The 11,827-nt window shown below is 44.0% G+C and overlaps 1 protein-coding gene across 3 annotated transcripts in view; it reads right to left on the bottom strand.

Annotated features, from left to right (window-relative positions):
- Positions 1-457: 457 nt before the first annotated feature.
- The window catches only part of CYGB (cytoglobin), a 12,712-nt gene continuing 1,342 nt past the window's right edge, over positions 458-11,827 (bottom strand). The window contains exons 2-4 of one of the 3 annotated variants that reach the window (XM_069076294.1): positions 6,361-6,592; positions 5,464-5,567; positions 458-573 (exon numbers count right to left, since the gene is read on the bottom strand). In XM_069076294.1, coding sequence (XP_068932395.1) covers positions 465-573; positions 5,464-5,567; positions 6,361-6,592 — 445 coding nt within the window. In that variant the 3' untranslated portion in view covers positions 458-464. Of the gene's footprint in view, positions 2,112-5,403; positions 5,568-6,360; positions 6,593-11,827 lie in introns of all 3 variants that reach the window. The other 2 variants (XM_069076297.1, XM_069076296.1) reach the window with 2 other exon arrangements.

The following is an 11,827-nucleotide window of genomic DNA, read 5'->3' as shown; positions in this document are numbered from 1 at the left end:
TAACCTAGAGTCTATGGACTCCTTGGGCCTCTTTGATCAGATTTCATTTCATCAGAAATTTGCATTTTGGGATGGAAAAAAAAATCATACATTGGTTTTTTCACTAACTTCTACTTGAAATTTATTATTGTTCAATTATTTTTAAAAATAGTAATCTGAGAGGGGGTCCATAGGCTTTGACAAACTTCCAAAGAGGTCCAATGTACACACATAAAAAAGTTAAGAACCCTTGCTCTAGGGTGCGTGCATGCTTGGGGGTGTGATGTGTAGCAGTGTGTATGTGTATGAGTGTGATGTGAAATTTATGACTTTTGCCTGGGGATTAAGGAAAGAGGTCCAAGACTGTCTGGATCTGGGGAAAGTGATGTAATATTCTGTAGCTGGATGTGGGGTGTGGCGCTGATAAGAGGAAGGCCAGAGACCAGTAGAAGTCAGAGAAAAATGACCATGAGACACGTAGAGGGTCAGCAAGAACATCTCTGTTTAATGATACAGTTGGGTCTGGTTACAAACATCAGAAACCTACAAAAGGACAGGCAGTTACAGGAGTGATCACAGGAGACTGGGACATGGGTACAGCAGCCACAGTAGCAAAGGTTTCCTTCGGGGATGATATGGGAGATACAAATTACCAGGGGGAAACACAGGGATCCCAAGGCAAGGCTAGCCTAGGAAGGCAGACAGTCATAGAATCTTAGACTGGGAAGGGACATTGGATCACCTCTTCACAAGGGGTATGTAGGGAGAAGGGGTCACTCAGGCTTCCTCTCTCCTCCTTGGCTGAACTTCAGATCTAAAGGAAAGTTCTCAGATTATAACTAGAAGAAAACCCATACATCTCAGATGTTCCCACGTTCTCCTTTCATATGGGAGTCCTGTACTGAGGCTGTTGGGTCTGTTATTATGGTGATGACTAGCCCCCTTGAGGTAACCTTCAAATGTACCTTCACTGTGGTTTCATTTTGTTGGAGATGGGAGGTAGGCTGGGATAGATATTTGGGATCTTGCCCAAATGCTGTTGTCTGACCTTTCAGTACTTGGGTAATTAAATTCCTGGGGCTCACTGTGCCCCTAGGGCAGCCTAGAATAACCAGGTAGTCCCATATTTATGGTACCCACCTGTTCTGAGCCTCTCAGTCACCATAAGCAAAACCACTGACTCAACTTGACTAGAAAGGTAAGTCAGTGAGCTGCCAAGTCCTTATAGAAGAGTTTTGTTTATGCATGAAGGTGCAAAGGAAAGAGGCAGGGATCGAGTTCAGGATAAGTTGTCAGTTCTCCTTGCCCTCATCCTGAAGATGGGGCTACTTCTTACCTCATTTCTTCCATCTTTGAAATGGGCTTGAGCTCATTTCACCTTCCCAAGGATAATGAGCCCCATATGCTCTTCTGTGCTAAATTATGTCCCCTACTTTCATAGGATCTTTCTCTATAGCTATTTTCCTCCCCTGAGCCTGGCCATGAACCTCTCCCCTTAGGACACATATATGGACAGAAAAAAAAAAAAGAAACAGAGGCTTTAGTATGTGCCCCTAGGCCCAAGGGCCTGCAGCTGCAGGTACAGGTTATATATAAATATATATATATATATATATAATGTATATATATACTGTATATATAATATATTTTTATATGCGGTAGATGTACGTGTATGATACTATAGATATGTCACGTTGAGACCTGCATGCTGGTCAGGCAGATAGAAACAGTGGCTGGTTTATTCTTGGAGAGAGTTATAAAGCCTGCCCTGCCTGTCCGCCAGCCCCTCAGCCTGGTCTCTCTCAAACAGAGGATAGAAAAGCTACAAATAGTGGGCCCAACTCTGTAGGGAGGTCCCCTACCACCCTCCCCAACAACCCCCACCAGGTGGGCCCCAGAGCTTCACTCAGCATCCAGATGGCCAGGGCCACCTCCCAACAGCTGGAGAGGGTAGCCAGAGTGGTAGCCTTACTCTCTGGAGATGATTGCCATTCTTCCAGCTTCCTCAGCACCCAGGTACGAAGGGACAAGTTGGTCTTTGGAGCTTGGCCTTCTGCTCAAGGTGCTGCCAGGGAGTGGGAAAGGAGGGAGTGGGGCCCTAGGACCTAGAAGAGGGCAGCGTGGCCGGTGGACTGTGGATAAGATGAGAGAGAGAGAGAGAGAGAGAGAGAGAAAGAGAGAGAGAGAGAAATGGCAAGGTTAGCAAGGTATGGGAATCTAGGCCTTGAAGCTTAGGAGAGCAGCCCTATATGTACATAAAAACACAGACATACAGTCCCTTTATAAAAATCTACTTCTACATTTGTACATCCTTTCTCTATGTATATATATATTTACCTATACATCAATAAATCCACCTACAGGAACCATACCCATATAATATCAGTATGTACATATATGTCTGACCCACCTATTTATTTAGTCATTTATTAATTTATCAGATCCCTCTATTAATTTTCTTCTCCCTTCTTCCTCTTCCTCCTCTTCTTCTTTTTCTTCTGCTTTTGGCAATTGGGGTTAAGTGACTTGCCCAGGGTCACACAACTAGTAAGTGCCTGAGGGCAGACTCTGGTCCTCCTGACTCTAGGGCAGTGCTTTATCCACTGTGCCACCTTGATGCCCTTCAGCCACATATTTAACCACCTAATATATGGATTGGCTGTTGTACAACATTGTTTGACTCCAGGCATTGCCTCAGGCTGTCCCTCATGCCTAGAATATTCTCTCTCCTCAGCTGTTACTACTGACCTCCCTGACTTTCTTTTAAGTCTCAACTACAATCCCACCTTTTACAGGAAGTCTTCCCCAAACCTCTCAATTCTATTGCCTTCCCTCCGTTAATTATTTCTGATTTATACCATATATAGCTTGCTTTGTATGTATTTGCTTGCATGTTTTATGTAGACTGTTAAGTTCCTTGAGGGCAGCCACTGAGATAGTCTGGCATCTTTTTGTATCCCCAGAGCATAGCACAGTGCATGGCACATAGTAGGGGCTTAAAAATGTTTAGTGATTGATTACTAGAAGTACATATCAGTTAAGAAAGACTGGTGTCTAACCTAACACTGCTTCTTCTCTGACAGAAGATGGGGAAAATGCTGATACCCTCTGATGTCTATCCTTTAGTTCCCAGGCTTCCAAGTCCCATCCCAACATTTTAAGAACTTCAGATCAGACTTAAACTTCTGCATGAGTCTGGGGACCTGGCCTGTCAACATATATACCCAGCCTTCTAAGAGTTAAGGGATGTATGACAGGTTAGATCTAGGAGTAACCCTCCATTCTCCCAGCCCAGATCTCCTAGTTAAGGAGACTAGGAGTGAGAAAAAGTAAGCAGAAAAGTGAAGGGGCTATGTAACTTCCCAAAATTCTTTTATCCACATAGCTAATGTGTTCAGGTTTGAGATGAGAAAGAGAATTTTGGGGTGGCTAGGATAGGGAGCAGTTGTGGGAAAGAGGCCCTTTAGACAATTTTCACCTACTTCCTTTTTCTCTTGTTTAGAAGTGGAGATAGGGGTGATAGGGGAGGAGGGAAGGAGGATTTTAGCTTTCCAAAATATTTCTCAGATTGTTTGAGGTTTGGCAAAACAGAAGTCCCTTGGGATGGCTGGGCTGAAGGGAGGGGAGGACAGAGGGTGTTAGGAAAATGTCCTCCATATGTTTCTGATTCACTGGTACTGCACAACAGACTGTTTAGCCAGCTCTGGCTGTAGTGTCCAAAAGCTCTCTCCAGGCTCCTGTAAAAGCCTTTTCTCTGTAAGCAGGAAGTCTCATATCCTAGCTGTAAACAAACCCTCTGCTGCCTGGAGATCCTGTATGAGGTTAGAGTCAACTGGAGGGCAAGTCCCTATCCGCTCCAAATAACCTTTTTTTGGGGGGTCTCCATTCTTTTCCTCAGGCCACTGCAACTATTCTTGCCTCAGGGCAGTCCCTTTTTTTGCCCAAACAGGTAAAAATATCCTTCTTGTTTTGCTATTTATCCCCAGAGGCTGATAAACAGGGACAAGGGCCAGATGTGCACATCTGCAATTTGCAGTCTGTTTGCTGTGACTGAGTCCAGGTTCTAGCAGATTCCACTCCAGGAATGGTGTCAGGAAGAAGGGTGGTGGTGGGGGCAGGGGGAGTAGAAAGAAAAAATCACTGTAGCCTCTCATTCAGTCAGAGGCAGGAAGACTGGGAGATGAGGGTTAGAAAGCTTGGACTATGTATCTGGACTCCAGGGACCTCCCTGGGAGCAACGTCAGGGAGAAAACTTATGGAGTAGAAGTCTAGCAGGCTCCCCACAATGGGGGAGGAGAAGCTGTGTTTTCCATGGGAAACTCCTGGGGATATTTCCCCAAAATGTGTATCTTGAGTTGTTGGCTGACCCTAGGCTAGCTCTTTCCTTGCCTCTACTTAATCCTGCTTATTCTTTCTCCACTCCCCTCAGCAACCAGGATCAGCCTTCTCACTGGGGTCTAGGCTGGCCAGATTGTTCTCCTCCTGTATGTCTCTAAGCTCTCTCTGTAGGCCACCTCCTTGCCTTTCCTTCCCTTCCCTTGCCTTGCCTTCCCTTCCCTTGGCTTCCTTTTCCTTCCCTTCCCCTTCTCCCCCTATTCCTTAGAGTTACTATGGCCAGCTCTAGATAGGAGCCTGGCTATCCTTCTCAAGCTAGCCACAGAGACACCCTCACAGTAGGCCAATTACTTACTCTAACTATGAGGACTTTAACCTCAGGAGTGAGTGGCTTTCCCATCTCAGGCTTTTGCCTGTTAGTGGCAAACTGGTGGCAAATTGTGTGTATATGTATGTATGAGCTGGGAAATCATGAGTACTTGTGTGTGTGCCTGTGTGGTCTGCACATGATTTTGCTGGCTTCAACCCATGTCAAAGCAGAAGTTGGGAATACTGGATTAAAAAACATCCCCATGTGATTTGTGTCTGGGGAGGAAGAAACCTTTACTGGCTTGGACTGAATTGACTCCAGTTCTGATGAGCTCCCTTCCTGCTGGGATTCAAAGAGGCGACTCTGTCCTTTGTCTGTACGTCAGGTCAGGTCACGTCAGTGAGGCTCGAAGGAGTCACTAGCCTGGAGATAGCCATGAGGGGAACTGTGCTGAGCCTCACTGGAGGCCCAGTGCAGGGGGAGAGCCTGGGAAACAGGGCTAGTTGAACTAGGTTTCAAAGTAGGGAAAAACAAGATCCCAAGTCTCAACCCAATCAAATTCCCAGTCTTACTGCCCTGAAAATAGCTCCTTAACTTTCTTTTCCCATGTGTTTCTTCCAGAGTTGGGGCATCTTGGAGCCTGGAGAAACCTAGAGTCAGTAGAAGATAAAGAATGTATGTGTATGTGCTTGCATGTGTGTATATGTGTGTGTGTGTGTGTGTGTGTGTGTGTGTGATGGTGGTGGTTACTCTGCCCACACTCTTGCCCTCCTGCTCACATGTTGGTGGTGGGGAGCTGCTGTACCCAGCCCACTTCCTTGTAGGCAGCGGTCACATGGCTGTAGATGAGGCTACGCAACTTGGACCAGGCTCTCTGTGTCTCAGATGGGAAGTCGTTAGCAAATTCCTCAGCAATAACCTCCAGAATGACTCCAGAGAGGATCTGGGGATTGAGGAAGAAGAGTGGAAGTGAACAAATGTCTCGCTACTCCATGCCTCCCTTCATCCCCTTTAGTACATAGCAGCCTCTTCTTCACCCACAATGAACACGTCTCTAAGCACCTAAGCTAACAGAATTCTTTTACAACTCCAGGATAAAGACACAATCAGTCATCATGCTCAGGGAAACTCAAAGTAGTATGGGAAGCAGAGTGATATACAGGAAAATATGGTCTTTGAGCCAGAAGACCTGTACTTGAGTCACAACATTCATTATCTATATGACTAGGAAAGTAACAACTTCTTTGAGTCTCATTTCTCCCATCTAAAAAAATGAAAGAGTTGTATTAGATGGGTCTCCAAGGTCTTTCCCAGCTCTAGTAGTCTATGATTACATGATTCTGGGGAGATAATGAGTCTTCCACCCCATGGGAATGGGATGAAGAAGTCTTGACCTTCAATCCCAGTACACTTTGTTTTTCCCAGTGACTTCCTGGTCCAGAGCTGGCTTGCACCATCTCTTTTAGTGTCCAATGAACTGTCTCCACCCAAGGGTTAGTAGCTACAGAATCTCAGCAGCTCCATGAATAGCCCAGCTGTGAATAGGGGAAGATTGGAAAGTCCAGGGTGATGATAACTTCTCTCCTCACCACCCCAGAGACTCTTCCCATAGGTGTAGAGAGGCTGCTAGGTAGTTCCAGTTTGCAGGAGCCTGGGCACAACCAGCTGGCTCCAGGCAACTCCAGGAGCCTTTGGGTAGCAGTAGCTTCTGAGCCTATCTGAAGGTTGGGGCGTACCTTGAAGTAGACGGGCTCCACCTTATGCTTTAGAGCATGGGCTTTGCCCACCAGTGCCAACACAGAGGACACCTTGTCAGGGTCGTGAAGATTTTCCACCACAGTGTTGAGGGCACCCATGACCCGACAGGCATGCTTGCGCAGCTGGGGGCTTCTCTCCATCTCCAGTGGCTCTTCCAGGTGCTGGAACTGACTGAAATACTGTTTGGCAGAGGGAAAGTTCACAAAGAACCTGGAGAGAAGAGAGGAGAGAGGGAGCAGGAGTCAGGGGGAATGAGAGAGTGGGTTCAGTTCAGGTATCATGCCACTTGCCCCAAGGCACCACATTCAAGTAGCTCCTTTAACTGACCCTTAAGGGGGGATGGCTGCTGATTGCAAGAAGTGATCCTTTCATTCTTAGGACTCCCATTCCCAGCACCAAGAACAGTACCTGGTACACAGTAGGTAAATAGTTATTGATTGATTGCCTTCTCACTATCTCATAGGGGAAAATCATTTGAATTCTTCAAGAGGAGAATACCTCATCAAGGTCCCTCATCATCTTTCCTATTTTATATAAGGAATACTATCCTCTTCCAACTAAATTGCAAATTCCATGATGGCAAGGACCTTAATTCTTATCTAAATTTTTTTTTTGCTTTTTTTTTTGGGGGGGGGAGGGCAATTGGGGTTAAGTAACTTGCCCAAAGTTACATGTCTAGTTGTGTGTGTGTGTGTGTGTGTGTGTGTGTGTGTGTGTGTGTGTGTGTGTTAAGTGTCTGAGGCTGGAACTGAACTTGGGTCCTCTCTACTCTGAGGCAGTGCTCTTACTGCGCCACCTAGGGGCCCCTTACCTAAACTTTTTAATCTAGCCTAGCAGAGTATTCTGTTGAATTACTCCCCAAACATGTATATTAACTTTAGCCAGTTCAGTTTCACGGGCTTGTTCCTGCCTTCCTGCTGTGCTTCAAGATGATTCTTTAACTCCCTACTCCCAATGCCTTTCTTCTTCTTCTGTCTGATCCATTCTTCACAACCCATATCAAGTCCATAATAATTATTAGTTGAGAGGCAGCTAGGTGGCACAGTGAATAGAGCACCAACCCTGGAATCAGGAGGACCTGAGTTCAAATCCGACCTCAGACACTTGACACACTTTTTAACCCCAATTGCCTTGCCTTCCCCCTCTCCAAAAAAAATTATTATAGGTTGATTTATCTTCATTATCTTCAATTATCTTCATTATCACAAAATTGGAAATTCCCTAATGGGCAGGCATCTTTCTGCTCCTAGTCTGAGCCTTTTCAGACACATCCATATATTTTAATTTTCCTAGGATACGCCCTTTCTGTGCACCATACCCAGTTAAAAAAACTTGAATGGCCTTCCATTGCTGCCTATGGAATATTGCACAAATGTATTAGCTTGATATTTAAGGCCTTCTACTATCTTGCCTCTACTTACCCTACAACCTTCTCTCCCCTTCCTCAAGCCTTTCCACTCAAATAAAGTTGGTCTGCTTATTATTCCCCAAATTGAATACATTATTTGCCTGCCTCTTTGAATTTCCCTTTGCCTGAAAAGCCTTTACCCCTCCTATCTCCTTGTTTTGCCCTTCAATGCCCTCTTATGTGAAGCTGTCTTCAAATTTACCTGCCCACATGAATCTTCTTTCCCTAGATGTCTTCTGTAGTTAATCTGTCTCACTTAAATGGTAGTTACCATTTGCTACCTTGTATTATTTCTTGCCATTGATGTGTCCTTTCTCTCTAATTAGATTCTAAGTTCTTTGAGAGCAGGTTTCTTAGTACACCCCCCACCCCATCTAGCAGAGACAGCCCTATCCATAGGACCGTGCAAGTGTTTGTTACAATGATACAAATTCTAGCTATTTACTAGAAATTACTTCCTATCAACTCTTTGTATTTAGTTTTTTATTTACATGTTACTTTCTTCCCACTTCCTCTCTTAAATAGAAAGTATGTTTTTTGAGGGCCTGGACCATTTTATTTCCTTCTTTTTATCTCCAGGGCATAGTCCAGTGCTTGGCACATAGTCAGTGCTTAATAAATACTTAATGAATTCTTAGTATGAGCCTTTATTTGTTGCAAATTATGTGATAAATAGAAAGAGAAGGCATAAATGCATTGCAATCCATACTGGGGCAAGAGATAGAAGTGTTTATTGAATTAAGCCTCTAGAAATTCTAGCTAGTATACAAAGACTAATTTTGTTAATTTAGGCTTTGGTTAATTAAGTGATAATATAGCTTAACCTTTCTCATTATTAGTAGGGAATAAAACTGGGAGTGCATATAAAGCTTTTTCCTACTGCCTTTGTGGAAATGATTCTTCATCTGGCTCAGTCGAAGTGGAGAGAGAGGTTGCAATCATAATAATAAATAATGCTTGAAGGCAGCAAAGAATGAGTACCAAATACGAGTTAGGACCAAGGAAAGCAGAAAATATGCCAAAACAGCTTTAGGCCCCAAGAGTAGAATCAGGTTTGTTGTTTTTTGGGTGGGTGAGGTGGTGGGGAGGGAGCATGATTTGGGCAGTGACTTAGGATTTAGAAGAGTCCGTCTTTGCTGCTGACTGAACAAATCAGTTCAAAAATTTCTTTTCAAATTGCTTTTCGCACATTAAAAAATGAAGGAGAATATATTCACTATGTCAAAGGTACATAGTGAGGACAAGTAAGAGGATAGATATGAAAATGCCTTGAATGTATCAACAAAATCTTCATTTGGGCTAAGGATAGTGTCTCAGCTGTTTTTTTAAAATTATATATTGTTACTTTTTAATTCCCTGACTAGCAATTTCCCAGGGATCTGCCTACTTTTATGTCCTTAAGGGAGACTAGCCTGGCCAAACATACTTCTGTTCCTGCTTCCAGTGCCCTCCCAAATGTCCCCCCTCCCCAACTACTCTTGTCCCCTCACCCTTTCAAGGAGGAAAAGCTAGCACAAATAGGTCCACTGGAGCTGTCATCTCCCTGAGACAGCTGGGCCTCCCTAGAGAGCCCAAAATAGGTTTCTCTGAGTGTGAGGGGGAAGGTGTCAGAGTTACAACCCAGAGGGGAGCCTCTGAATAGCACTGGGTGTTCCCTTGATGCTTTGCCTGTAGAGTGTGTAGAACCCAGACTTGGGGGGAAAAACAGCCCCAATATATGATTCCTCACCCATAACCCCCTTGGTTGTGAGGATGAAGAACTCTTGTTTTCTCCCTCTCCATCCTACTCCATGACAGATTATAGTGAAAGCTGAGGGTTCAGAGAAGAGTTAATGCCCCTCTTTGACTCAGGAGTACTGACTGGGAAAGCATCAGAGGTTGGTGAGTATAGAGAGCAAAAGGGACTTCTGTCTTTGTACTTTCTCCAGCTGAGGAGCAGCAGCTCCCAAGAACTCCAGGGAGTTACATTTGTGAACCCAACCTTTTAGGGGCGTGTCTGAGAGAGGTAGAAAGATAGAGGTGCTGGATGACCTTAGAGGGTTTTAAAAGATGTGAGATAGATTTTGTCCCTAGTCAGTAGTCATGTCCCAGACGACTCAACTTCTGACATATCCAACTTAGACAAAGGGATCAGAGATTGTGAAGCCAAGGAATAGGATAGCTGGTTGGGAAATAGGGGAAATGAGGCAATAAAACAGAAGATTGGGTCAAAGAAATTTGTAGTTCATCCAATTCCTCCCTGGTTCTGGGACTGCTTGGTTTCCCCTTAGCACAGCTTTCTAGAATTCTGGACTTCTCTAGGTTTTACCCTATGGAATAGCTAACTCCATAGCCAACTAGATAGTATGGTGGCTAGAATTCTGGACTTGGGAGGCCCTGAGTTCAAATCTTGCCTTGAATGCTTAGTAGTTGTGTAACCATAGGCAAATCACTTCTCTCTTGGCCCAAGTTTCAGGATAATAATAGCATCTACTGAACAGGGTGGTTGTGAACTTCAAACAAGATAATATACCACTATGTAGGTGTTAACTATTAGTTGTGTGTTACCTTTTATGCTGTTCTCCCCCATTCCTTGGAGCAAAAGGGCCTCTTTCTTCTGTGGAGCCCCATATCAAGGATATGGCTGACAACAAAATGAATCAGCATCAAGGACTCTCACTGTAGAGCTATAAGCATCAATCCAGGCTATTGTCCCATATACTCAGACCAGTACTGGAGATCTATTCAATTGAATGGGATCCAATAGAACAACTAGATGTCTCACAACACCTAGTTATCTAAGAAATGCTTTTGGTGGAAGAAGGAAAAGAAAGAAGGAAATATGCATCTATTAAGCACCTATTATGTGTCAGGCATTATGCTGAGAATTTTATAAATAATAGTATTTCATTTGATAAGAAAACAACCCTGGGAGATGGGTGCTATCATTCTTATTTTATAGTTGAAGAAACGAGGACAACAGGTGACTTGCCCAGGATCACATAGCTAGCAGATATCTTAAGGCCAAATTTGAACTCAGGTGTTCCTGACTTCAAGTCCAGGCTCTAGACATTAGATCCAGCTGCCCAATTATTGCCTTTATTATCTATGCAACTGTCATTATTGACCCTAGAGTGGGGATTAAGTACCATAGTAGGAATGGGAGCTAAAGATAAGATAAGAAAGAATTGGGGGGGAGGGTGTTTGTTTTTATTTTTTGTGCCTTGACATGTTACTACTGCCCTCAGGATTTGGCTTCATCCTCTTTCCCTCTTCACTGCTCTCTCTCCTCCCCTTCCTGGGGTGATTCAGTCTCCTCTTTTAGGGGATGACTGATCCCCCAAACTCTTGCCATCCCATTAGCTTCAGTCATCTGTTGCCAAATTGTAGGTTTAGGTGCAAGTATGTACATATGTGGGTAAGAACAAGGTTATGAATGTACAATCTAGGACATTATGAATATATCCTGAAGATTAATAACCTATTTATGTGGGTCCAGGCACATGCATATCTGTCTCTGTGAAGGTCTGTAAGTCCACTGTGCCTGAATTTGTTTGTCTTGTGGTTTCTGGTTTGGGCTTAGAGCTCCCTCTTCAGTTTTTCCTTTCTCAGGAGACTTCCTCTAATTTTATCAGGAGAGTTCTTTTTCCCTTTTACCCAGAAATCTAAGTTAGATTTAGGGCATCTTGCTTAATAACTGAATCTGTACTAGGGAACTGCCTGTGTGTGTTGGAGAAAAGGTTGCCTCATGTGTGGGTCTAGGAGACCCTAGGTAGTTAAAAGCAATACTATATCTATGTTTGAGAGTAACAATACCACTTGGGTAGGTGTGTGGGTGTATAACTAGATAAGAGACCCCAGCCCAAAGGGTGTAGGGTGGGGCCCTTCTGGACAGTAGCTTCCTTCCTTCTTTCATCTCTCTCTCCTTTTTCTTTCTCCATTCCTTTCTCTCTTTCTTTCTTTCTTTCTTTCTTTCTTTCTTTCTTTCTTTCTTTCTTTCTTTCTTTCTTTCTTTCTTTCTTTCTTTCTTTCTTTCTTTCTTTCTTTCTTTCTTTCTT

The sequence above is a fragment of the Petaurus breviceps genome, unplaced genomic scaffold (genome assembly GCF_028583685.1).
Source record: "Petaurus breviceps papuanus isolate PSGF00001 unplaced genomic scaffold, PetGlider_PUasm1.0 90925, whole genome shotgun sequence".
Taxonomy (NCBI): Eukaryota; Metazoa; Chordata; class Mammalia; order Diprotodontia; family Petauridae; genus Petaurus; species Petaurus breviceps.
The sequence above is the reverse complement of the archived record's forward strand: the minus strand, read 5'-3'. Positions and strand labels throughout refer to the sequence as shown.